This window comes from Phyllopteryx taeniolatus, chromosome 12, assembly GCF_024500385.1.
Source record: "Phyllopteryx taeniolatus isolate TA_2022b chromosome 12, UOR_Ptae_1.2, whole genome shotgun sequence".
In the NCBI taxonomy this organism is placed as follows: domain Eukaryota; kingdom Metazoa; phylum Chordata; class Actinopteri; order Syngnathiformes; family Syngnathidae; genus Phyllopteryx; species Phyllopteryx taeniolatus.
The window spans coordinates 3,209,338-3,235,759 of NC_084513.1; the positions used below are offsets into that span (position 1 = coordinate 3,209,338).

General features: G+C 44.9%; 1 protein-coding gene across 9 annotated transcripts in view; it reads left to right on the plus strand.

Annotated features, from left to right (window-relative positions):
• Positions 1-26,422, plus strand: part of ttn.2 (titin, tandem duplicate 2) — a 258,645-nt gene that overhangs the window by 131,958 nt on the left and 100,265 nt on the right. For all 9 annotated transcript variants that reach the window (XM_061791839.1, XM_061791840.1, XM_061791846.1 and 6 more), the window contains 46 exons: positions 396-519; positions 600-866; positions 2,935-3,032; positions 3,145-3,313; positions 3,944-4,213; positions 4,610-4,876; positions 5,217-5,495; positions 5,612-6,020; positions 6,593-6,717; positions 6,794-7,060; positions 7,236-7,505; positions 8,997-9,296; positions 9,670-9,972; positions 10,085-10,272; positions 10,362-10,476; positions 10,559-10,846; positions 10,930-11,081; positions 11,163-11,310; positions 11,414-11,713; positions 12,399-12,686; positions 12,766-13,062; positions 13,330-13,516; positions 14,139-14,254; positions 14,328-14,627; positions 16,083-16,382; positions 16,484-16,589; positions 17,166-17,362; positions 17,449-17,754; positions 17,828-17,981; positions 18,046-18,170; positions 18,245-18,363; positions 18,522-18,702; positions 18,783-19,085; positions 19,181-19,654; positions 19,792-20,094; positions 20,175-20,331; positions 20,405-20,547; positions 20,622-20,740; positions 20,829-21,006; positions 21,108-21,392; positions 21,472-21,765; positions 21,842-22,141; positions 23,459-23,767; positions 23,841-24,058; positions 25,042-25,356; positions 25,433-25,547. In XM_061791839.1, the coding sequence (XP_061647823.1) occupies positions 396-519; positions 600-866; positions 2,935-3,032; positions 3,145-3,313; positions 3,944-4,213; positions 4,610-4,876; positions 5,217-5,495; positions 5,612-6,020; positions 6,593-6,717; positions 6,794-7,060; positions 7,236-7,505; positions 8,997-9,296; positions 9,670-9,972; positions 10,085-10,272; positions 10,362-10,476; positions 10,559-10,846; positions 10,930-11,081; positions 11,163-11,310; positions 11,414-11,713; positions 12,399-12,686; positions 12,766-13,062; positions 13,330-13,516; positions 14,139-14,254; positions 14,328-14,627; positions 16,083-16,382; positions 16,484-16,589; positions 17,166-17,362; positions 17,449-17,754; positions 17,828-17,981; positions 18,046-18,170; positions 18,245-18,363; positions 18,522-18,702; positions 18,783-19,085; positions 19,181-19,654; positions 19,792-20,094; positions 20,175-20,331; positions 20,405-20,547; positions 20,622-20,740; positions 20,829-21,006; positions 21,108-21,392; positions 21,472-21,765; positions 21,842-22,141; positions 23,459-23,767; positions 23,841-24,058; positions 25,042-25,356; positions 25,433-25,547 (10,528 nt within the window). The remainder of the gene's footprint in view (positions 1-395; positions 520-599; positions 867-2,934; positions 3,033-3,144; positions 3,314-3,943; positions 4,214-4,609; positions 4,877-5,216; positions 5,496-5,611; positions 6,021-6,592; positions 6,718-6,793; positions 7,061-7,235; positions 7,506-8,996; positions 9,297-9,669; positions 9,973-10,084; positions 10,273-10,361; positions 10,477-10,558; positions 10,847-10,929; positions 11,082-11,162; positions 11,311-11,413; positions 11,714-12,398; positions 12,687-12,765; positions 13,063-13,329; positions 13,517-14,138; positions 14,255-14,327; positions 14,628-16,082; positions 16,383-16,483; positions 16,590-17,165; positions 17,363-17,448; positions 17,755-17,827; positions 17,982-18,045; positions 18,171-18,244; positions 18,364-18,521; positions 18,703-18,782; positions 19,086-19,180; positions 19,655-19,791; positions 20,095-20,174; positions 20,332-20,404; positions 20,548-20,621; positions 20,741-20,828; positions 21,007-21,107; positions 21,393-21,471; positions 21,766-21,841; positions 22,142-23,458; positions 23,768-23,840; positions 24,059-25,041; positions 25,357-25,432; positions 25,548-26,422) is intronic.

Consider the following 26,422-nt stretch of genomic DNA (forward strand, 5'->3'; position numbering starts at 1 on the left):
TTCATATACTTTGTTTCAGCTGTTGTTTTTAAAGTGCCCTATTAATACAACTAAGTTGAGCTGAGATGTAATAATTATGTATTAGGTATGTAACGCCAACCCTAGATATGTAATAAATATGTTATAACATGCATAGTCCATGAACAATTGATGGATGTGTAACAAATAACATGCATTCGACAAAAAACACGCAAGAGACAAAATGAACAATTATTGTGCATTACTCATACTCTATTGTAAACATTAACATGCAATAGGCACAATAAGCACTTAACACACGTAAAAACAATGAGTAATTACACTTAATAGAGGTATCGTAGTTACTATACATGAGACATGTAATAAACATAATTACAGGCGGCGTTCAGGGCTGACATTCTCGCTGTGATCTGCAGGTGGTACTGAAGTCGGAGGGTAAAGTCCACAGCGTGACCCTGCGGGACGTCCAGCTAAATGAAGCGGGCAAAGTCCGACTCACGACTAAAGACTGCCAGACTGAAGCCAGACTCATCGTCAAAGGTGCCGCGCCAAAAGCCAATAGGTGACGGGTAGCCCGTCCTGGGTTGACACTGAAAGTGATTTGGTGTTGTTTTGGTCAGAGCCGCCAGTGGAGTTCACCAAGCCGCTGGAGGACCAGACGGTGGAGGAGGAGGCCACCGTCACCCTGGAGTGTGAAGTCTCACAGGACAACGCCGAGGTGCAGTGGTTCAAAGATGGACAAGAGATGCACAAGAACAAAAAGTATAAGGTTCTTGTAGATGGACGCAAGAGGATGCTGCTCATCCATGGATGCACCCTGGATGACTCTAGAACCTACTCTTGTGTTGCCAAAGAATTCAAGACTTCCTGCTTCCTCAATGTTGAACGTGAGTACCTATCAGTGCTACATGGGAAATACAACCAGTTTTAGACAAGCTCCAAAGAACCGGACCTAGTTGACTTAGTGGGGCTCTCTGTTCACTTCCTGTTCTCAGGTAAAAGCTTTGAAATTTTAAATCAGGTAGTCACCAAAAACTAAAACTCTTTTTGGAGTTCCACCACCAAAGAATTCAAGACTTCCCCCTTCCGCAACGTTAAACATGAGTACCTAGCCCCCTTCAAAAGTACACAGGATATAGAACCTTTGAGAACCAGTTTAGAACAAATTCCAAGGACTGAGCTGTGTTAATCTGGATTTAGTGGGGTTCACTTCTTGTTTTCAGGTTGTCACGAAAAAATCTAACTCTTGTTGGAGTTCACCAACCAAAGAATTACAGATTTCTTGGTTCCTCAACGTTAAATACGAGTATGAGTAAGCCCTTTGAGACTCTTTTGTGATTAAGGGATATACAAATAAACTTGACGACCAACACTCCAGAGTGTACGGGAGGTAAAACGTTTGAGAACATGTTTAGAAGAAGCTCTAAGGACTGAGTTGTGTTGGATTCTTTTCCAGTTCTCTGCAGGGAAAGGCTTCCAGTTTTAAGTCAGAAATTAACTGCAAACTGTAGTTGGAGTTCCACCAAATTCCATCAGGGAAATTCGGGAAACGCTTGTCATGGTTTACTAGGAGAGTTTCGCAAACCCCTTAACAATTGAGTAAAATGACCAAAAATAATTGACACACCACAGTGAAAAGTGTTGTTACCAAGTCTGTCAAATTTCAATGACTAAAAAAATCCACCATTCCAAATCCAAACTCAGGAAAAATAGAGCCCGCCTTGCAGCTGCAGGGCTGAGTGGGCATGTCCGCTGAGTGCGCTCCGCGGAACATTCAGCTTTCAATCACATACGTATCTGTGAAACTTTGTGGCTCACAAAGCCACACGCAGCCACAAGCTGACTGTAGCTGTGTCTATTAAACAATTACCTTTTCCTGATGTGTCGCTGTTAACAAGCACATGATACAAAACGAAGTTAGCTTGTGACCTAGTGTATGTAATAAACAGTTATCTTTCCCTATAGTGTCTCTGTTGTAAGGGCCCGCGCGGGTCACTGCTGTGGTGAGTTGGACAGGCCCCAACGCCAGTGCGCCGGACCGCAGGCTGCTACTGTAGCCGCTGGCGCAGGGCTATGGATCCATACAGTTCTCCACTACCTTGCTGCACGCCGCGCCTGGGCGCACACAACAGAGACACTGTAGTCAAAATAACACGTAACACTTCATGGAAGATGCATTTTTTTTTTAGGTTCTTGGCACAGGTTGATGGCCAACTGCATGCTACAGTGTTAGAAATGGCCCAAGTTATTATCAATAAGGAAGTGGCAATTGCATGGAATAAGGGCACTTGATACTTATATAGTAGGGGAGAGACGACTCATGCCAGAGGCCAGCTTGTGTCATCTGGCCTTGTTTTAACCCCGCTCAAAATATCTGGTCGACTGAGAAAGTGAAAAAGAGTTTAATGCAATATCTCAGCAATTTGGTACTAAATTTTTCTGTCTTTGCACGTTTTCAGTACACTTCAAACATAATGTATTTTAAAAAAAAACACACAAAAATTAGTTTACTGGGTCTTAAATTAAATAATGAGGTGGTCTTACTGACTATCTGGACTTCGTGGGGTTCACTTACCATTCTTTGGAGTAAAAGCTTTCAGTTTTAGGTCAAAAATTTCAGTTTTAGGAAAAAGCCTGTAGTAACTCTAGTTGGAGTTGTACAGGAATCTATCTCGGGGATCCATGAAATGCTTTTTAGGGGTCACGAGGAGACTTTCATGAACCCTTCAGTTAAGGACTAAGGTGGCCTAACAGACTATCTGAATTTAGTGGGGCTCACTTCCTGTTATATGGAGGGAAGAGCTTTCAGTTTTAAGTCAGAAATCCACCAGAAACTGAAACTCTCGCTGGAGGTTCACAGGAATCTGTCAGAGAGATCCGGCTAACGCTCTTCAGGGTTTACAAACCCCTCAGTTAAAGACTGAGATGGTCTAACTTCTGCGTCTCTGCCCACAGCTCTCCAGGTTGAGTTCTCCAAGCCACTCCATGATGTGGAGGTGCAAGAGAAGGAATCTGCTAGGTTCGAGTGTGAAGTGTCCAGAGAGAATGTCAAGGTATGCTTAGTCACCATTGTGCCTTCATTGTAGCGCCGCCTTCGTTCAGTCATTGTCGTCCCCCTTCATGTATAACCAGCTCACCATCTTACCTCCCCCTTTCTCTTCACAGGTCTCCTGGTTTAAGGACGGAAGTGAAATCCGAAAAGGGAAGAAGTATGAAATTATCGCTCAGGGACGCCAACACGTCCTCGTTGTCCACAGGTCAGTGTTGGACGATGAGGCCGAGTACGAGTGTGATGCCAAGACCTCCAAGACCTCTGGCATGCTTACTGTCATTGGTAAGAAGAGTGATGCTGGCTTCAGTGGTTTTCAAACTTTTTATACCAAGTACCACCTCAAAAATACTTCGTTCTTCGAGTACTGCCATCATGACTAACATTAAATTACAGCTGTGAGTAATAAGTGTTTATCAAAAGCAAGATGTGTTCTGACTAAAAAGTATATTTAATGTTATTGTAAGCCACTGTAAAATTATATTCCGTTTGAACATTAACACTGTTCTTAATAAAGGAAAATAAAAAAATAATAATGATTAGATGTTAAATGTTAGATTAATGTATTGCGCATAAAAGTAAATGAAAATTGTACTTAAATAAGTGTTTCAAAACAGTCTTGAAAGATTAAATTTGAATGTATTGTACTTAAAAGTTAAATACAACTAAATTATACTTACAAATGTACTCTACTGTACATCAAAAGTAAAACATTTTCTAGATTAATAAAAAAATAAATAAAGCGACTGTAACATTATGCACTGTTTGATTAATTCATTGATTCTATTGCATACCACTAGAGAGAGCCCGCATACCACTAGTGGTAACACTTTGAGAATAACTGCACTAGGAGAACCAGCAGAACATAACAATGAGTGAGGACATGTGACTCAAGCTGGTGGTGGTCTCTCACAGAGGAGGAGGCCAGGTTCACCAAGAACCTGTCCAACGTGGAAGGAACTGAGACAGACAGCGTGAAGCTCATCTGTGAAGTCTCCAAACCTGACGCCGATGTCACCTGGTACAAGGGCGACGAGGAGTTGCCGGAGGGCGGCCGCTACGAGCACATCTTGGATGGCAGAAGGAGAATCCTCCTCATTCAGGACCTGAAGATGCCCGACGCCGGAGAGTACAACTGCAGGCTCAGTCCCAGGGTCAGAACCTCCGGAAACCTCAGGATTAACGGTACACACACTTTCACTTCGTGTCTTATCACTGTTGTTTCAAAATAGACTGGTACCTTGACTTACAAGTTCAATTCATTCTGTGACTAAGCTTGTAACTCAATTTACTCATACAGTGGGACCTTGACTAATGAGTTTCATTCGATCTGTGACCAAGCTCATAAATCATTTTACTCATATAGTGGTACGTTGACTTATGAGTTTAATTTGTTCTATGACCAAGGTCCGAACTCAATTTACTCATACAGTGATACCTTGACTCAGGAGGTTAATTCTTTTTGTGACCAAGCTCCTAAGTCAATTTTCTCGTACAGTGGTACCTTGACTTACAAGTTTTCTGATCTGAACTGATCTTGTCTGGTCTAAACTAGTCTCTCTCTCTGTTCTGCTGTTCCAGAACTGGCAGCTGAGTTCCTGTCCAGGCCTCGCAGCGTGGAGGTGGTAGAGGGTGAAAAGGCCGAGTTCACCTGCACCGTGTCCAAGGACACCTTTGAGGTCAAATGGCTGAAAGATGACAAGGAGCTGGAGGCCGAGGACAAGTACCAGTTGATCAGTGACGGAAAGAGAAGGATGTTGGTCATCAAGAATTGTGAGCTCAGTGACGAGTGCAAGTACGTGGTAATGATCAGAGCCACCAGAGCCAGCGCCCAGCTCACTGTACTTGGTAAGTAACTACAAAAAGTAATGCAACCAGGGTTTTTCCTGGCCCAAATTCTGGTAGAGGCGATACCATGCTTACCATTCGCACAACTTGCCCCCATAAACAAACACCATTTCAGTGAGTCAGTTACATTTTCCAACTTTTTTTGATATAGCGAAACCACAATGGCAATTTAAAAAATTACGCTGGACAGATAACAGTTTTCATGATGTCAGAGCTTCCCGAGATGGTCCATAATTTGGCGTCGATGGCCACCTCCAAAGTGTATATGCAGGAAACAACCCTGGCTACAGTTGAGCACTTTAGCATGAGGCTAATTGCAATATCACCTGGTGGCCTACAGAGAAACTGAAGATCATCACACCACTGAAAGACACAGATGCCGGCGAAAGCCAGGAAGTAGTCCTGAATTGCGAGGTGAATAACGAGGGCGCCAAGGCCAAGTGGCTGAAGAACGACGAGACCATTTTCGAGAGCAGCAAGTATGTAATGTTCCAGCGAGACAATATCTTCTCACTGAGGATCAGAGACGCGCAGCAGGGGGACCAAGCCAAATACAGCGTTCACCTGAGCAATCACAGAGGAGAGCAGGCCACGAGCTCCTGCGGCCTTGTCGTGAAAGGTAAGTCATCCTCGTGAGCCTCCCATTCTAGCTTCAGTTAGCGTGTTAGCATTTCAGAAACATATTTTAGACAGTGACCTGGGTTTTAGCTCAGAATCTGATGTTTGTGTCCTCAGAGGAGCGTTTGAGGATTGTTGTTCCTCTGGAGGATGTGGACACTCAGGAGAAGAAGACAGTCAGCTTCTCGTGCAAGGTCAACCGCCACAACGTAACTCTGAAGTGGATCAAGGCCGGCGAGGAGGTTGTCTTCAACAAGCACCATGTCTACCGGGTGGACAAAGACAAGCACACACTGACTATCAAGGACTGTACGCTGGTGGACGAGGGCGAGTACACCGTGGTGGCCGGTGACGACAAGTCCACGGCCGAGCTGATCATCAGCGAGGTGCCCACTGACTTTGCCATGCACCTGAAGGACCAGACCATCACTGAGTTCGAGGATGCTGAGTTCACCTGCAAGCTGACCAAAGAGAAAGCCGAGGTCAATTGGTACAGGGACGGACGCGAGATCAGAGAAGGAGCCAGGTGCTTGCATACAGTATCTGCAGTTGTTGACACTTGCTGAAGAGCATTCACACATACTGTATGTGATTCTGCACCGCAAAAACTATTATTATTCTACCGCATTTCTCAACCTATTTGAACAGTCCAAACTTCAAAAGAGTTACAGATTTCAGGACACTACTTGTCGTGGAATATTTGGCATTACTTTCCAAAAAATCCACTTTTCCCCAGTATTTTTACAGCAAAATTCCCAAATTATTTTTTTTTAAATTATGCATTGACCTCCTACTTCCATGTTTCTTGACTGATTCAAACTTCAAAATGTTCAGATCATCCAATATGTCTTGGGAACTATTCCCATTCCAAAACATCCCAAATTGTCACAGTAACATTCCTAAATGAAGAAATATTTTACACATTTACGGCCTACTTTTACATTTCTTGACCGATTCACACCATTTCAACAAATCTCATATTCTACATTTCAACAATTCAATGAATTCCACAGAATTTCAGTTCCGCTTCAGCTCTTCAGCATTCACACACATTTTCTGCACAAATTGCAACCTCTAAAATAACTTGTCTTCTCCCAGATACTCATTTGAAAAAGATGGAAATATGTGCTACTTACGTATCAAAGAGTGCCGGCCAGATGACGAGTGCGAGTATGCATGCGGCACTGAAGACAAGCGATCCAGAGCCAGGCTCTTTGTTGAAGGTGAGACTGTCACAAGACACTCTGTAGCAACTTCTTCTGATGTCCACAATCTCATGTCTTCACTTGCGCCATACAGAAACCCCGGTGGAGATCATCAGGCCGCCACAGGACGTGTTTGAGCCGCCCGGCTCAGATGTGGTATTCGAGGTGGAGCTAAACAAGGACAGAGTGGAAGTGAAGTGGTTGAGGAACAACATGACCGTTGTGCAGGGTGACAAATACCAGATGATGAGTGAAGGTAAAGTTCACAGGCTGCAGGTCTGCGAGATCCGCCCTCGAGACCAGGGCGAGTACAGAGTCATCGTCAAGGGCAAAGATGCCAAGGCCAAACTGGAGCTGGCGGGTAAGAAACAATGAAAACCAGGGTTAGCATGTGAGCATGTCAATGTGTTTTGGGCTTTTTTATTATGTTTTTTAATTGTTGCGTTTCCATAGCTCCAGTTTTTTACATTCTTTCCGAGTTGATGTCTTTTTGGTTTTGGTCTTTCTCACGGCTTCTCCTGGTCTCATTTCTGCAGCGATGCCCCAGATAAAGACCACAGACCAAAACTACGTCACAGATGCAGGGAAGCCCCTGGTCATGGCAGTTCCTTACAGCGCCTACCCTCAAGCTAAGGCCGACTGGCTGTACGACAACTTAAGTCTGCCCCAGGATAGCGTCTACACCTCTCCCGACTGCACAGAGTACCGCATGAAGGACCCCAGAAAGTCTGACGAGGGTCGCTACAAGGTTATCATAAAGAACAAACACGGAGAGGGTGAAGCCTTCATCAACCTGGATGTCATTGGTAAGATTTTTCAGCGCTTGGAAACTAAGGCCCACAAACACACATCGAGCCACGCAACCCACACCACAGTACTGAGGCACAGTGTATGTGTTTGTGCAACTAGTTTTCACGAGTGACTGACTGTTGGCAAATAGTTCTGCTGCAGGTTAGCACCGTGGCAATGTCACAGATGTAACAGCCATTAAAAATATGTTGTATCATGTTAATAAGATCCGTCTCCAAAACGTTTTTTCCAAGTACCAAGCCAGATCCACTTTGCCGCCGCCAAGCAATACAATACAGTATATATAGTACAGTGAACCTCCACTATTGGTGGGGGATAGAGACCGAGCCCTACCGCGAACAGCGGTAGGGCTATGTAATTGATGGCCCCACTTAAAAGGGGGTTTTAATTGCCTACACATGCCAGATGTTGGTAAAGCACAGAAAATGGAGAATGATATTCCGTTTTGAATCATTTATTTACTCAGGTCTTTAACAACACAGACAAAGAATGATCAGTAAAACTTCAACATCATGCATCTATGCAACTGATATTTAAACATCAGGATGTATTAGTTTAATTATTTAACACAAACATACCCCTTTCACTTGAAGCTCATCAATAGAATTAACTAGCATGGACAAACACCAGCTCTTTACACAAATGGTATTCACTCAAACCCCCATTTTAGCATTTACACACAATAATAACTGGCAAATTGTAACATCAAAGTCGACTACACTGGCTATTATCATCGGATCGCGAGAGACACAAAAACGCCCTTTCAGTTTTGCGCACGAGATGCATTCAAAGACGGTCGAGCAAACCAGGACATCTCAAACGTAGATGAAAAAACACTCACTGAATTAAACCTAACAACAGCAGCACCAAGATTCTACACACTGACGCCAAAGCAATACTTTTATTGGTTTGCCTGAACACAAAAATAGTGAATAGGTGACATTTTTAGCAAATAACTGAGTATAGGTTCCAAAACAAATCCGCAAATATGGGATTTTGTGAATGCCAAATCCCAAGTATGCAGTGATCCAGTGTATATATAGTATATTGTTTTACAATAATATTTCATTAGATTTATAATTTCATACATACCTGTGGCTAGAAAGTAACGTGTGGAGAGTCTCAGTTGCCAAATTGCAGTCAATGAATAGGGATGTCATTGCCAACAGTCTCAAATATCAACACTCTCTCCTTTCCTTTCTCCTGTTCCTCCCTTCATATGATTACAATCCAGCTTTCAAGCGGCTTTTTCCTTGAAATGTTGTTTGTGGTTCAATAAATATTATCATGATAAGAACACCAGGGTTCACAGTTATTATGTTGCAGCAGGTCATCAGGTGCTCAAGGGTAAGTCACCGACTGTATATTGTTAGCGATTGTCCAGTTCAGTCGGATTGGGTCCTGTGGCTCGGTGTGCAGTGGGCCTTAATTTACCTTAAGTTCTACAATCACAGCTGAACTGAAATCTCTGTCTCTCCGGACCCTAGATGTCCCAGGGCCTGTGAAGAACCTACAGGTGGTTGACACCTCTGACGGCGAAGTGAGCTTGGCATGGGAGGAACCGGAAAATGATGGCGGAAGCAAAGTCATCGAGTATGTGGTGGACAGACGAGACGTGAAACGCAAGACCTGGACGCTGGCCACGCAGCACGCTGAGAGTCCAGAGTACACCGTGACCGGACTCCAGAAGGACTCTATGTACCTCTTCAGAGTCTGCGCCCGAAACCGAGTTGGCAGCGGTCCCCTCGTAGAGACGGACAAACCCGTCCAGGCCAAGAACAAGTTTGGTATGAATTATTTCATAGCAAATATTATTTATTTATATGAAATTTTTACACATATTTATTCATTTGAAATATTTATTAAGAGCATTCACACATACTGTATGTTATTCTATCCCTCTCCAAAAAAATCTGATTTTTATTTTTTCACCGATTTTCGCCGTTCTACTCCTCCCACATTTCACCACCAATTCAAATCATTCCAACTTCAAATCTCACATTCTACATTTCAACAATTCAATTAAGTCCACAGCATTTCAGTTCACCTTTAGTTTTTCAGTATTCACACAAAATTTCTACACAAATTGCATTCTCTTGTTTCTTGTTGAGGTTGAGTTTTGGGTCCTTCTGACTTGTTTCTCTTGTGGTCGGTCGGCAGACGTTCCTGATGCTCCTCTCAACGTGATCGTGGGGAACATCTCCAAGTTTGGTTGCACCGTATCCTGGGAGCCGCCCGAGTCAGATGGTGGCTCCCCCATCACCTCTTATATCATCGAGCTACGTGACAGGACGTCTGTAAAGTGGTCGCCGGTCCAGGTGACAAAAGCCGACGAGCTGAGTGCTGTCATCAATGACGTCATTGAGAACAAAGAGTACATCTTCAGAGTCAAGGCAGAGAACAAAGCCGGCGTCGGAAAGCCGAGTGCCGCAACACAACCAATCAAGATCATGGATGCTATCGGTGTGTTCAAGTTTGGGACTTTTTTATTCGTTACATTTTTGTATTTAATTTATTTCTGGTGATTTGAGTGTGAATTGTGGTGTCATATTCATATTTGACGTGGCACCTGCAGAGCGTCCCAGCCCGCCTCAGAACCTGGTCTGGCAGAACCAGAACAAGAATTCTGTGCAGCTGAGCTGGGAGACTCCGCTGAGTAATGGCGGCAGCATGATTACCGGATACATCCTTGAGCGCTGTGAGGACGGAACTGATAAGTGGCTCCGTTGCAACACCCGTCTCTGCCCCGACCTCGTCTATAATGTACGAAGACCTAGACGATGTCTAGAAACACAATAGAAATGCTTTGATTACATTATGTAGAATCAACTTCATATAAGTTTTTTTTTCAGGTGTCTGGACTCAAATATGGAACAAATTACAATTATCGAGCATTTGCAGAAAATGCAGCTGGAATCTCAGACCCATCCAACGTCATTGGACCTCTGCTGGCCGATGACCCGCACAGTGAGTTTGACGAACAGCAGTTTTACTTCCTTCAGTTGATCGTCACGTCACCTGACACCACTTTGTTTCCGCTACTTTCCAGTCGGACCTACCATGGACCTGAGCGGGTTCAAAGACGGCCTGGAGGTGATCGTCCCAAATCCCCTCACCATCAGAGTCCCCATCACTGGATATCCCCTCCCTGTCGCCAAGTGGACGTTCGGGGAGAAAGAGCTGACCGATGCGGATGACCGCATCACGGTGACCACCAGGTCTACGTTTGCGGAGCTGGTGGTTACTCCGAGCGTCCGTCCAGACAAAGGCACCTACACCCTACAGCTGGAGAATGATGTCTCATCTGTCTCCGGAGAGATTGAAGTCAATGTCATTGGTAGGAACACCAGATGCTTTGTTTTTCCAATATGAGCAAGAATCACCTATGCTAACATTTTGTTTGTCACTGTCGCATTCCAGCTGCACCCAGTGCACCAAAGGACTTCAAGGTTCCGGAAGTGACCCGCGAGCACGTTCAACTGAGCTGGGACCCTCCAGAGCACGACGGAGGAAGTCCTCTGACTGGCTACCAAGTGGAAAAACGAGAGGTTTCCCGCAAGACATGGGTCAAGGTACAACAGTTCTAAAGTTCTTGGCAGTAACATCTCCGTTTACCACACCATACCCAATCACCCTTCCTGTCTCTCTGTCAGGTGGCCTCAGGCATCCAAGATTTGGAGACGACTGTCACTGACGTAATTGAAGGCAAAGAGTATCTGTTCAAGGTTACAGCATGCAACAAGTGTGGACCTGGAGAACCAGCATACATCGACGAGCCTGTCAATGTCTCCTCTCCCGCCAGTGAGTCACCAAATAGTTTATTTTTGACCTCAAGTACTGAAGAAGCACAAAATACACTAAAAAAATGACTATCTGTAACCTCCGTTTGTTTTTTTTTCACCAGCTGTCCCCGACCCTCCAGAGAACCTGAGATGGAGAGACAAGTCGGCTAGTAGCATCTTCCTGACCTGGGAGCCTCCGAAGTATGATGGTGGCAGTGGCATCCGTGGCTACAATGTCGACCGCTGCCAGAGAGGAACCGAACGGTGGGAGCCCTGCGGGGATCTTGTCCCGGAGCTCAAATGCCAAGTCACGGGTTTGATTGAGGGCAAGTGGTACTCCTATCGAGTCCGAGCCCTGAACCGACTTGGAGCCAGCCGGCCTTGCAAGGCCACAGATGAGATTCAGGCTGTAGATCCCAAAGGTAAAGATGCGTGGATGCTTCTCTGGACTAACTGCAGTAGCTGAAAATATGTGATATAGAGAGGCTATCTGTTCTCACTCTCTCACTGTCAAGAAATGGGAGACCATTGTATAACATCAGTAGGTTAATTGAAGACTCTAAATTGCCTAAAAGGTGTGAATGTGAGTGCGAGTGGTTGTTTGTGTATATATTGCCTGGCGACCAGTTCAGGGTGTACCCCACCTCTCACCCGCTGTCAGCTAGGATAGGGTCCAACACGCCCCCAACCCTAGTGAGGATAAGCGGTATGGACGATGAATATGAATGAATGAATGTATAACATCACTTTGAGGACACAAAAAGAAGACTCCCACTTGCACAGTTCTCCAAATAAGCAGTTTTTAAGCAGTTTATTTATCACTTCCAGTTAAAGTTTACTGTAATACTGACATACTCGTCTTCTTTTTCTACTATGCTGCATCTCTTCCAGTAGATCTCAGTGTTACCTCGTATGCTGTGGCACAACATAGTACTACACTAAAGGCACGGAACTGTAAATTCATATATACCTGTACACTGTAAAAACCAATTGAAAAATTATCATGTAAAAAGCTCAGCTAAGCGGTGGCGCGGAAGGTGAACCTTGCTTTTGTGGGGATTCACTGTTGTCTTAATTAATTGTTGTTCATGGTTGATCCTTTTCCAGAGCCACCAGAGATCCAGCTGGACGCAAAGCTACTTGCTGGTCTGACTGCCAAAGCCGGTAGCAAGATTGAACTGCCCGCTGAGGTGACGGGAAAACCTGAGCCCCGGGTCAAGTGGACCAAGGCCGACCAGGTCCTCAAAGCAGACGACAGAGTCAATATTGACACCAAGCACGGACACTCCACCGTCACAATCTCCAAGACCAAGCGTGACGACAGCTCTACCTATATCATCGAGGCCACCAATAGCTGTGGCCGAGCCACCGCAACTGTTGATGTCAACATTCTCGGTATGGTGGTAATCTGGATGCTCCTGTATGATGTTCTTTATCCTGGTGTAAGTAAATGTCATACCTGTCCCACCTTCAGATAAACCCGGCCCCCCTGCTGCCTTTGACATTTCTGAAATTACCAATGAATCCTGCTTCCTGGCCTGGAACCCGCCACGGGACGACGGCGGTTCCAGAGTCACCAACTACATCATCGAGCGCCGCGCTGCCGACAGTGAGATTTGGCACAGGCTCTCATCCACCGTCAAACAGACCACCTACAGAGCGGTGGGCATGGTCAAGTTCAAGGAATACATTTTCAGGGTCTTTGCTGAGAACCAGTTTGGTGTGGGTCCACCAGCCGAACATCCATCCATTATCGCCAGATACCCCTTCGGTATGTTGTATTCTTGACTTGGGTAAAGTGTTTGGGTTCCTTAAAGACTACTGACAGCAGATTTTGAAAGTGCTGTTCAGTTGTATTTATCTTTTAAGTACATTTGCATTCAATCTCAAGAACTGTTTGTTTTAAAATATTTATTTGGGAACAATTTTTATTTTACATTTTAATTGAATAATTTAAGGACAGTTTTTTTCCGATATTTAAGTGCACTGTTAATGTTTAGACCCCTGTTGATTTAGTGAGATTTTATATTTTCTTCAGACACCCCAGGGCCTCCCTACAAGCTGGAGCCGTCGGACATCGCCAAGGACTCGCTGACTCTGAGCTGGTACGAGCCGGATGAGGATGGAGGAAGCCCAATCACCGGGTACTGGGTGGAGCGATACGAGCCTGACCACGACAGGTGGATCCGATGCAACAAACTGCCCATCAAAGACACAAACTACAGGTTGGTTTGGACAATTTGATGTCTGGAACCTGAAGCGATGATTTCGTCCAAAACAGGGATTCTCAAAGTGTGGTACTTAGCTTCACTCAGCTCTAGTGGAATGCGAATGAATCACTACATTTAAGACAAATACAGTTCAGTACAGTACAATGCATTTGCATTTAATCTTCAAGAACATTTATGTACAATTGGTATTTAACATTTATGTGCAAGACATTTTTTGCTATATTTAAGTGTTGTGTTAATGTTCAAACTGTGCATAACGTTACATTGTCTTCGTTTTTTGTTTTGTTTTTTTTAATCCAGTATGCCACATTTTTTCAATACAGTTTAGTTGTGTTTAACTTTAAGGTTCAATACATTTACATTTAACCTTGATCTAATTTTATTCCCAGTTAACTTCTAGGTGCTAAACATTATAATGGAATCATTCAATAATTTCCCCCCCATGTTCAAGCACAGTGGTAATATTCTTTGCAAAACGTTATAAACAGTCTACTACACTATATTTTAATGTTGGTCATGTCTGCTGCACTTGGAGAGCTAAGTATTTTCTGAGATTGTCCTTGGTGTAAAATGTTTGAGAACCACTGGTCTATAACACATGCTTATTTGTCTTCAGGCTCAAAGGTCTTCCCACCAGGAAGAAGTACAAGTTCAGAGTCCTGGCTGAAAATCTGGCTGGAACTGGAAAACCAAGCAAGGAAACTGAACCAATCCTTGTGAAAGATCCGATTGGTACAACACTCATCACTTAGTTGTAGCTCAAACTGTTTTGTTCAAATTCCTAAATTCCCGATTGGTCTTCCAGATCCTCCATGGCCTCCTGGCAAACCGACAGTGAAGGACGTGGCCAAGACCTCCTGCTTCCTGATGTGGACCAAGCCAGAACATGATGGGGGAGCAAAGATTGATGGCTACGTCATCGAGATGCTCAAGAGCGGCACCACAGATTGGATCCGCGTGGCGGAGGGCGTCAACATGACCGAGTACTTCCTGAGGGGCCTGATGGAGAAGCAGGAGTACTCGTTCAGGGTGCGAGCTGTCAACGTGGCTGGGGAGAGTGAACCCAGCGAGCCCAGCGACCCGGTCCTCTGCAAGGAGAGACTCAGTAAGAGACACAGATTAACTGAGGTGGGAGAAGGTCACATATGTCCAAGTCATAAGTCTGAAGACTTGACCATTAAGTTTCAAGCAAGTCCCAAGTGGAGTCCCCACTAAATTCCAAGCAAGTCAAGTTTTTATGGGTTAAGCAAGTAATAAGTCGTCATACAGTCCTGGTCAGTCATACAATATTAGGCACTTTGTGCTCAGTATTAGCATGCTGCAATAATACTTCCTGTACTTGCATTAGTGAAGCTATCACCTTCACAATCTTTTTTAAATGGTCTTCGTATTGTTTATGACTTTGTAAAATCAATTAAATTCATAACCAACTTGAAGTTTAGGGTTGGTTGCTATGTTTATGTAGGTTATGGTTGACCAGCTTTCATCTAGCTAAATTGTGAAATTGACATAGTATAACTGTGGGGGTTTGGAGTTGGATGTTGTAGTTAGATGTTGTGTAACCTTGCATGTTGCATTCTCTTTTTCCCGATTCCATCAAAAACATGGCTCTGATACTTGCTTCATTAGGTGGCTTGACAATTTGTGCTCAGTATGATCATGTTGCAACAACACTAGCTGTACTTACATTAGTTAGCTGTACTATCACGTTCAAATCTTTTTTTTTTTAAATGGTCTTCATATTGTCTTCAATTTGTCTTCTCAATTAAAACTCATAACCAACATTAACCTTAGGGTTGGGTTATGTTTACGTAGGTTATGTTTGACCTGCAAGCTAAATTGTGAAGTTGGCGTAGTTTAACTGTGTGGGTTTTGGAGCGACGAATGAAGTTAGATGTTGTAGGTAGTTGTTGTGTCTCTTATCGAATAGTTACAACCCTTGCATGATGCCATTCTCTTTTTCCCGATCAAAATCATGGTCCTTGAATCGCAATGTAATAATCATCAGAGGTCACTCCATGATACTTGGTTCATGAGGTGGTTTGTGCACGCAGCATTACACAAAAAAAAACAACTCTAACAAAACTAGTGACGCACTACCTTGAAACTACAGACTTTCAAAGGTTAACCATCAGTGGTGTGCACAAAGGGGAGCATAGGGGTTGGGGGCCCCTCTCATCCAACTCAGGGGGCATCTAAACGGGTTGGGTGGGCATTACAAATAGCCTCCCCTACCCCTCATTGTCAAATATATTTTGATTGGGCAAGAAGTCCGTCAGCATTGGACGATTGGTTTTCATCAAGAGACATCTCCAGCGTTGGGTGCCCCGAGCAGTAACACACCTTTGCATGTCACTGTGAACAGCAAGACTTGTCAAGTCCTGTAGTTCAAGTCAAAGTCAAGTTGAGTCATGAATTTTAGTTTAAGCCAAGCACGTCCAAAGTTGTAAAGTTGTTGACTTAAGTCTGATGACTTTACTTGAGTACCCCGCCGCTGCACTTTTTTTGTCACAAAGGCCAGAAGGCACTCAGCATCCTCATGACGCCACCTTCTTCGCAGACCCACCTTCAGCCCCTCGCTGGCTGGATGTCACCGGCATTAGTAAGAACAGTGCCGGGTTGAAGTGGACTGTTCCTGAGCGCGACGGAGGCTCACCTATCACCAACTACGTGGTGGAGAAACGGGATGTCCGACGTAAAGGCTGGCAGGCCGTGGACACCACTGTCAAGGAGCTCAAGTACACGGTGATGCCCCTCAATGAAGGTTCACTCTACGTGTTCCGTGTGGCGGCTGAGAACGCTGTTGGCGTCGGGCCATTTTGCGAGCTGGAAGACTCCGTGCTGGCCAAGGACACTTTCAGTGAGTTACCAGGAAGTTCGGCCAAATGTTTTGGCATCATACAGTTGAATCCACTTTGTGCTTGTTGGCTGTTCGTGAAATGATTTGTCTGCTTGTTCCAGCCACTCCCGGGCCACCGTACGCCCTCGCCGTTGACGCCGTGACCAAAAGATATGTGGACCTCCAGTGGGAGGCACCTAAAAATGATGGTGGCAGACCCATCCTCAGGTAGGATATACAATGGTGAAGTTTGTTGGTTTGTCCAGAGACTACTACTTTTAGATTTCAAAGAATAGATTTAAAAATCTTTCAGTCTACAAAACTCGGAATGGTCTTGGACCCAAGGAGACTTCCAGACCCCCTAGGCTTATTGTGTGTTTCCAAAACACCAAAACTAGAATCAGACCAAAGTGAAGAAACATTGTACATTCCACTTCAACTAAACTCGAGCAAACTTCCTGAATCACTGAGATGTGCTCAAACAGTAAATCTGGCTTGAAAATATTATTGTTCAGTGGTGCGTTTTCTGAATGAAAAATATTATCTCTTGCTTTTCGTTTGTGATTTTAACTTAAGAAGCTATTTGCTTTGATGAGCTGTTTTTTATTTTACTGTTTTATCTTTTCATTCATACTGCTTTTGCGTTGGGTTTTTATCCCAATTTACATATAATTTGATCTTGTTTTCATTGATCATATCTTTGCCTCTTTAAAGTACTATGGATTTGCATTGTGTATGAATGGTGAACAACAAACAAAGCTTCCTTTCCTATGATGCCTGACTGTCCTGTCATAAACCTGACAGGTATTCTATCGAGAAGAAGGAGAAGCTCGGAACTCGCTGGGTGAAGTGTGGAAAGACTTCCGGGCCGGACTGCAAATACAGAGTGACAGACGTGATTGAGGGAACAGAGGTTCAATTCCAGGTCCGCGCCGAGAACGAGGCGGGAGTCGGACATCCAAGTGAACCCACCGAGATCCTGACGATTGAAGACCCAACAGGCAAGTTGAGAGCTACCCACCAAGCTACCCAACCACCCACAAGATGTCTTTCTGTAGATGTGAGGTAAAACGTCTTCTCTCTGTAGGTGCCCCGTCTCCTCCCATCGAGCTTCATGTGACTACTGCCAGCCGGAACTTCCTGTCCATCCGCTGGAAGCCCCCGCAAAGGGATGGTGGCTCTCCCATCACTGGCTACCACATTGAGATGTGCGAGCCTGGGACGGAGAAATGGATGAGGGTCAACTCTCGTCCTGTCAAGGAGCTGAAGTACACCGTAGAGGAAGGCATCATTCCCGAGAAGGAGTACATCTTGAGAGTGAGAGCCATCAACTCTGTGGGAGTTAGTGAGCCCTCCGATATCTCTGAGAACGTCGTTGCCAAAGACTCTGACTGTAAGAACGGGAGCTGAGGCTTTGTAGCGAATGCTATTTGTTTTTTCACGCTTACTCCTGTCTGTATTTCCAGGCAACCCAACGCTGGAATTCCAGACTCTGGACCTGGTCGTTGTGGAGAAAGAGAAACTGCATATCCCAGTTCCCTTCAGAGCTGTGCCCTCACCCAAGATCACTTGGCACAAAAATGGCAAAGAGCTGAAGGCTGACGACCGTCTTGGCTTAAGGTGGGTGCTCATTTCAGTTCCGTTCATGTGAGTAGTGGCTGAAGAGATTGTTCGTGCTCACCAGGAAAGAGTATACTTCCTGTCACCTGGAGGTGGACAGTAGCCTTCACTCTGATGCAGGCCAGTACAAAGTGACTCTGGAGAATAAACTTGGAGCCGCCAGTGCCACCATCAATGTCAAAGTCATCGGTAACCAATCATCCGATCCACAGCACTAGCTGTTATTCCCATGTTTCTCACCAGTCTTCAAACTGCATCTACAGGTCTTCCAGGCCCGTGCAAGGAAATTGTGGCCTCTGAGATCACTAAGAGCTCCTGCAAGGTCTCCTGGGATCCTCCTGACTACGATGGGGGAACCCCAATCCTTCACTACGTCCTGCAGGTCAGTACCACAGCTCTTGATCAAGTTCTTTTGGTCTTCATCTTTTGGAGTACGGGTGTTTGGCTGTGCATGCCACCATGCGTTTCTAGATCCACAAATCAGAGATGTTCCAGAAACTGATGATGTTTAATTTGGTTTTCTGACTCTTACTGTCACAGCGGCGTGAGGCCGGCAGGAGGACGTATGTCAACATGATGTCTGGAGAAAATAAAGTGAGCTGGAACGTCAAAGACCTAATCCCCAACGGAGAGTACTACTTTAGAGTCCAGGCCGTAAACAAGATTGGAGGAGGGGAGTTTGTCGAGCTGCGCAACCCCGTCATCGCTGAGGATCAGAAACGTAAGAACCAACAGTTTGTCCCTAAAAATGACATCCTGTTGTGGCTTGTTGAAACTTAATTGTGTCTTACCTCACATCAGATCCTCCTGACCCACCTGTGGACGTGGAGACCCACAATCCTACATCAGGCACCATCACACTGACCTGGAAGCCTCCCATGTATGACGGAGGTGCCAAGATAATGGGCTACATCCTGGAGCGGCAGCTCAAGGGTGAGGACAAGTGGGAGAGGTGCAATGACTTCCTGGTTCCGGTGCTTTCCTACACCGTCAGAGGACTGATGGAGGCAAAGAGCTACGCCTTCAGAGTCCGAGCGGAAAATTCAGCCGGTGTCAGCGATCCATCTCGTAGCACTCTGTTTGTCAAGGCCTTGGAGGCAGCTGGTGAGGAAATCTCTGGGATCTTATGTTTCGCACTTGGACGGTCCTGTTGCTGCCATCGCCTCAGCCTTATTTTGTGTGTCTGCATTTGTGATCAGATGCTCCCAAGGTCTTCCTGAGTGGCAGCCTTCAGTCAGGCCTGAACGTGAAGCGAGGCAGTGAGATCCGCCTGGACGCCAATATCTCTGGCTCCCCGTACCCTGAGATCACCTGGTACTGGAACAACCAGGTTATCCGGCCCGAGGTGCTCCGCAGGAGGCCAGAGAGACCACTGAAAAAGAAGGTAGAGAAGAAGGAAGAGGAAAAGAAGGAGGAGAGTGAGGGAGAGAAAAAAGAGCTGGAAGAGGGAACAGTGACGGATGCAGAGGAAAAGAAGGAGGAGGTGGCCAAGCCGGAGGAGGAGGAGACAGACTACCCGACTATTGGTGAGCGGTTGACTATCAACAACAGCCGAAGGGGCGAATCCACCGCAGTTATTAAGGACTCACTCCGTGTTGACCACGGCGTCTACATGGTGAAGGTGGAGAACGACCACGGCATCGCTTCAGCCACCTGCGAGGTCGACGTCCTTGGTGAGAACTCAGTCTTTCTGTTATGTCTGTAGAGCTAGTAGTGATCTAGTGTTTCCTCATCTGGTCACATTCTAGTCTCCTTGAGGACTGTGCAGACTGTAGAGCTTCAGGGCCTTAACATATTTCCCTGTTGCTAGACACTCCTGGACCTCCAATCAACTTTTGCTTTGAAGAGGTAAGGAAAAACTCTGTAATCTGCAAGTGGGATCCCCCTAAAGACGACGGCGGCAGTGAGATCCTCAACTACACGCTGGAGAAGAAGGATAACTCCAAGATAGAGCTCGGATACAGCTCTGTAACCTCCACACTGAGAGGATGTCGCTATCTGGTGCCCAAACTCATTGAGAAGAAGGAGTACATCTTCAGAGTTGTCGCTGAGAACAAGTATGGTGCTGGTCCGCCCTGCATCTCCAAACCTCTTGTTGCTAAGAACCCCTTCGGTATGTAGAATCTCTAAGAATTGTCCTGGTTCATGTGAGCACCTTTAAGATAAATCATGTAATCTCACTGCCCTTCTCAGAACCTCCCGAGGCTCCAGAGAAGCCAGAGATCGAAGATGTCACAGCCCACAGCATGCTGGTCATCTGGAATGAGCCAAATGACAATGGCAGTCCTATCCTGGGATACTGGGTGGAGCGTCGTGAGATCAGCAGCTCCCACTGGGCTAGGGTCAACAGGTGGAGGATTGGAAAAAGAATGTTGTTGACTTTGTTCTGTTTTCTATGACTTCATTTTTAATGTGTTCTCCAGAAACATGGTCTCCTCCACCGAGCTGAATGTGGAAGGACTTGTTGAGGGTTTAACTTACATCTTCAGAGTGGCAGCCGAAAATCAGGCGGGCCCCGGAAAGTTCAGCGTTCCTTCAGATCCTAAAACAGCACAAGCTCCGATTCGTACGTACATTTTTCAGCTCTGGTGGTACTCAAATCTGGGTAGAGGTCTCCATCGTTAATATTTGTTTATACAGTGCCTCCCGGCCCACCAGTCCCCCGAGTGGTGGCAACCACGGATCACTCTATTGATGTTGAGTGGGATGCACCTGCCGACAATGGAGGAGGCGAGATCCTGGGATACCACGTGGATAAGGTGCATAATGAGTCAACTTAATTTGAAAATGTGAAAATGTAAATCTCGGATCTTCTGATAAATAATGATCTTCTCTGGTGTTCTGCAGACTATTGCTGGTACCAAAGACTGGTCCAGGTCTACAGAACGTCCATGGAAGACGCGGGCATTTACCGTTTATGGAGTCCGTGAGGGAGCCAAGTACCTGGTCAGAGTCATTGCCTGCAATGCTGCAGGAGAAGGAACTCCAGGTTTCACTGAGTCGGTGTTTGTCAGGAATCCTGCAGGTCAAGCAGACGCTGACAAGATGAAAATGTCTAACCAATATCAAATACTTGTATAAACCAGCATTAGATTCTTACTGTCGGTTGCTGGCTCCCTTCTGCAGAAATGCCTGTGGTCGAGCTGGATGTATTAGTCAAAAATGGTGTGGTCATCAGAGCTGGTGAGACGCTTCGTGTTCCGGCATTGGTCACTGGTAAACCCTATCCAACCATCACTTGGACCGTGGAAGATGTCAAACCTGACAAAGACCGTGTGGACATCCTCACCGAAGGCAACAACAGCATTGTGTTCATTAAAAGCGCGCAGAGGAAGGACTGTGGCAAATACTTAGTCTCTGCGTGTAACCCGAGTGGTACGAGGTCTGCCTTCACCCGGGTCGATGTCATGGGTAAGTGGACATATAGGTATACGTATGGGAGTTTATGGTTACAAAACGTAAAGAGGACAACAACCCTTTTTGTTTGCAGATGTTCCAGGACCAGTCACTGACCTAAAACCAGTAGTGGTGACCAGGAAGATGATATTCCTGAACTGGGACGACCCCATGGACGACGGCGGAAGTGACGTAACTGGCTTCCTCGTGGAGCGCAAAGATGCCAAAATGCACACGTGGAGGCAGCCCATCGAAACAGCCTCCTCCAAATGCGAGTGCATTGGGATCATGGAGGGACAAGAGTACATGTTCCGGGTCACTGCCAAGAACAAGTACGGCATGGGCCCGCCTGTCGAGCTAGGACCCATCAAGGCTGTGGACCCACAAGGTAGAGGCCTCCATTTTGGTTTTATGTTATCTTGATGATTCTGATTTCTAAAACGGTTACTCTTTTGGTTCTGCAGGACCACCGTCGCCCCCAGAGAAATTCCATTACACGGAGCGCACCAAGGATTCCATCACACTAGCCTGGAAGCCACCTCGCAATGACGGAGGCAGTCCTGTTGTTGGCTACTTTGTGGAGAAGAAGCGTCAAGACAAGCAGGCCTTTGAGCCTTGCAACACGGAGATCTGCCCCAACATGACCATGACGGTAGAGGGACTGGAGGAGGCTTGGATGTACGAGTTTAGGATCAAATGCGCAAACCTGATTGGAGAAAGTGACCCATCCTTCCCGCTGACCGTGGTCATCCAGGACGATGAAGGTATACCAAATTTTAGAATCTTTTATCTTGCTGTTGATTATGGGTGGAAAGCTATAGACCAGGGGTGTCAAACATACGGCCCACAGAACCGGTCCGCCATAGGGTCCATTCCGGCGCGTGGGGATGGAGAACACATTCACTGCTATTTTTCAATAAAAGTAACTTTTGTTGCAAATTTTGTCCACTGGAGGGAGCACTGACAACACTTAAATGTTTTTTTTTTCCGTACACTTACATTTTAATGTATACATATACAAACGATGCATAACTGAATGGCGCACGCTCACTGATTCATAATACTGCAACATTTATTCATTCATTCATTTATTTGCAACAAGGTAATAATGAATAAATGTGAATATTTTCCCAAAGTACTTGTAATTATTTGCACCAAAACAATAGGAAAAATATTGAATAGTTGTTCCTTATGGATTTTTAAGCCACGAATATTGTGGTCTGGCCCACTTGAATGTGGCCCGCAAACTAAAATGAGTTTGACAACTATGCTATATACCATTTCATAATGTTTGTAAACAATAGGCATGGGATACTTCCGGGTACCAGAAAAATGATTGGCTACAAATGACTTTAACTGAAACAGTGACAAAAACTTGGGGTTAGTTTTTTTCCAGTTTCCTGAAAAAAAATTTATTAATCCAGTGGGTGAGGACTATAAATGGAGTGGATGTTATAAATAGTTGTACAGAGATAACTGCAAGACTGCTGTGTGGCGCAGTAGACATTTCTAAAATGGACAAACATCCATCATCGCTGTTTTTGGAAGGCATTTTCACACAGGTATGCGTAAAATGTTTGGTTGAGTCGTCTTTGAGTAATTTGTCAAAACATAACATGTAGCCTGCTAGCTATCGTCAGCCCAAATGCACGCTATCCATTTCAGCTTCAAAATAGCATGTCTGTGGCAATAAGTCGAGCAACAGAAAAGTCACTTAATTAGCCACTCCGTCAATGATCATGTTAACAATGTCTGAATTTACAGCACATCTCTTTTTGAATCAACTTCTCTGTTGAAATGTAAATTACGGCCAGCGTTCTGTCTCCCATCCAAGCAATTTGTCTCACATGACATCTTTCCACTGACACCTCACACATCAAACTATAGCAGTCGAGAAGGCTAAAATCATCATTCAGCCCATTTCCCCTGGTTCCTCACTGGCTCTGTCTTGGTCAAATGACGTGGTAGGGTTTGTTTATTAATGTTGCCATCGGCGAAAGCGCCGTCTTCTGTACAGTATGTCTGACGTCATGGTGAAAATGTCCTGCTTGAGGCTTCCATATTGTTCTTGTCCCTGCCAGTGGCTCCTGAGATCCACATGCTGAAAGTATTCAAGGCTGACAGTATCACGGTGAAAAAGGGCGAGCCCATCGAGATCCCCGCCGACATCCTGGGCCTCCCCATCCCCAAAGTGGAGTGGTCCAAAGATGACTTAGTGCTGGAGAAGCCCACAGAAAGTCTGCTTATGGAGACGGCGGTGACCGGCAGGATGAACTGCAAGTCCACTCTGTCTATCCCCACGGCCAACCGGAAGGACCAAGGCAGCTACACCATATCTGCCTCCAACAACATGGGTTCTGCCAAGCACACAATCTCCGTCATGGTGCTAGGTGAGCAAAACGTAACGAAACCTCAACACAGAAACCCCACAAGTGTATGACTAAGCCCCCTTTCTCCATTCAGACCGGCCGCTTCCTCCCAGGAACGTGTCGGTGTCCAACATCAAGGCGGAGTCCTGCCAGCTACAGTGGGATGCGCCCCTGGATGATGGTGGCAGCGAGCTAACTAACTATATCGTTGATAAGAAGGAAGTGATCACAGAGGAACAGGAGGAAAAGGGACAGGAAGCTGAACCTCAGTGGGTGGAGCTCACCAACACCATAATTGACAAGAAGTATCGGGTACGTCCTCTTTGCCCTTACCTTGCTCATAGACAGAGGTGTCAAAAGTACTCACAAAAGTACAGAAACTTTCACTTTGGTAAACTCAAGTAAAAGTAAAAAAGTATAGACTAAAATGTATTTAAATACAAAAGTAACAAGGAAGAAAGATTTATTTTTTTACTGTAAATTTTATATATATATATATATATACATATATATATATATATATATATATACAAAATCGTTTCCTCTATTTTTTTAACTTGCAGAGTGCTCTGACTGAGAAGAACAATAAAAACTGTTGTTGTGTAAGAGCTACAGTAGCTGTTGTTGGCTTGACTTTTATGCTATTAAAATGAGTTCCTGTAGCTTTGCCAATGTTGTGAACTAACAAAAAATACAAAATTAGGTAATGATAACAACTGAAAAATTATACTTTGCCTGTTTGTGTTTTTTCAGATAAGACTTTTTAAGATGTTTTTTAAAGTTAGAAGCTGGTGCTTTTTGTGCTGGCACAAGGCAAAATGCATTCACCACGGATCCTTCTTGAAGCCGACAGCATAAACAAAATACTCAAAATAAGGCCATGGTTGGGAATATCTTGCTTCCTCAAATCTGTTGCGTCATGGTTTTTAACGCTCCCTAGTTTACATTCCTCCATGTTGCTGCTATCCCTGTTTTTCTGCCTTAAAAGACCCCCAGATCTCAATCTATCAAGATTTCAACTGACTTCCCTCTCTCTATTTTCGTCTTTTTAAGTCATGTCATCATTCACGGAAGTTGACTAAAGTAATGAGCCTTTTTTTTTTTTTTTTTTACAAAATGAGTGGAAAGTACGCCTGTTTTCAAATGTAGGGAGTAAAACAAAAAAGTCGTCAGATAGATAAATACTCAAGTAAAGTACAGATGCCTGAAAAATCTATTTAAGTAGAGTAGCAAAGTATTTGTACTTCTGATCATAGTAGTAGTTGTGAGGACAAGTCCTCCTCCCTCTGCTGTAGGTGTGGAACCTGGATACCAACAAATCCTACCTGTTCCGTGTGAGAGCTGAGAACCGCTACGGCAAGTCTGACCCTTGCACGACGGAGGAAGTTCAGATCACAGACCCCTTCGGGCTCCCCGGCCCTCCGGAGAAACCGACCATCACAGAGTATTCCAAGACCTCCATGACCCTGACCTGGGAGCCACCAAGGGACAACGGTGGCTCCATGATCATTGGCTACTGGCTGGAGAAGAAAGAAAGAGGTAGCGCCTACTGGGCCAGAGTCAACAAGATGCCGGTCACCAAACGAGGCATGAAAGGGTGGGAGTACCAGGTAGGGTTTTTGATCATGCCGAGTTCTTTGAAAACATCTTGACTGAAACTGGAAGATAACTTTCTGCATCTGGCAGGTGACTCGCTTGTTTGAAGGAAGTGAGTATGAGTTCAGGGTTGCTGCCTTCAATTTAGCCGGAACTGGCCCGTTTAGTGCAGCATCCAACCCAGCTTTTGCCGTCGACCCTCTGAGTGAGTGAATTGATTGTCCATGTAAATTCTCAGTCATCCAGGTCATTGCAATCTGCAAATGTTGCATTGAGGCAACTGGACTCTTCTTGGTTGTTGAAGACATTTTACCTTTTGTCCAAAAGGCTTCTTCAGTTCAAAATTGTAGGTGTGGAGTTCCCCTATTTATGTCTCTGACGGGGGTGTCCCCTGGTTTTGTTCACTTGAGAGTTGTTGTTGTTGTTGCCGGGTTTGGCTAGTGAATGACCCTTTTGGAAAGCGACCGGTCGTTCACCTGCCTGGTAGAAAAGTGGCTTGTTAGCGGTCACTTTACTCATGGGGAGAGAAATTAGGAGTAGTGATCGACCAAAATGTTTTTTTCAGGGTTGATACCTATTATTAGTAGTCAGGGAAGCCGATAACTGATAATTGGAGCCGATATTCATGTTGCTGTAAAAAGGAAATAATTGGCATCAAAATTTGAAAAAATAAAAACTCCAACACTCATTTAAACACCTTTAAGCACATTTATTAAACAGCTTTTCAGATTTGCAACGTGTTAGTTTTTTTATTTTTTTTTAAATCTTATAAAGTAGGTAAATCTGTTTTCAAATTCTAACAAAAAGTGCAGGAAGCTCCCAGACTCAGCAGCATGTCTTACAAAGTTAAATGAAAACTTTAACAAATAAAAAGCTCCTTAAATTTTTGTTAGTCTTAGTTTTCTAAAATTTAAATATAATTGAATGTTTTATATAATAATAATAATAATAATAATAATAATAGGCGGCACTCTGGATGACCGGTTAGCACATCTGCCTCACAGTTCTGAGGGCCGGGGTGCCTTTGTGCAGACATTGTTTCCCTACTGTTTCAGACATGAATGCATTGCTGTCGCGCAC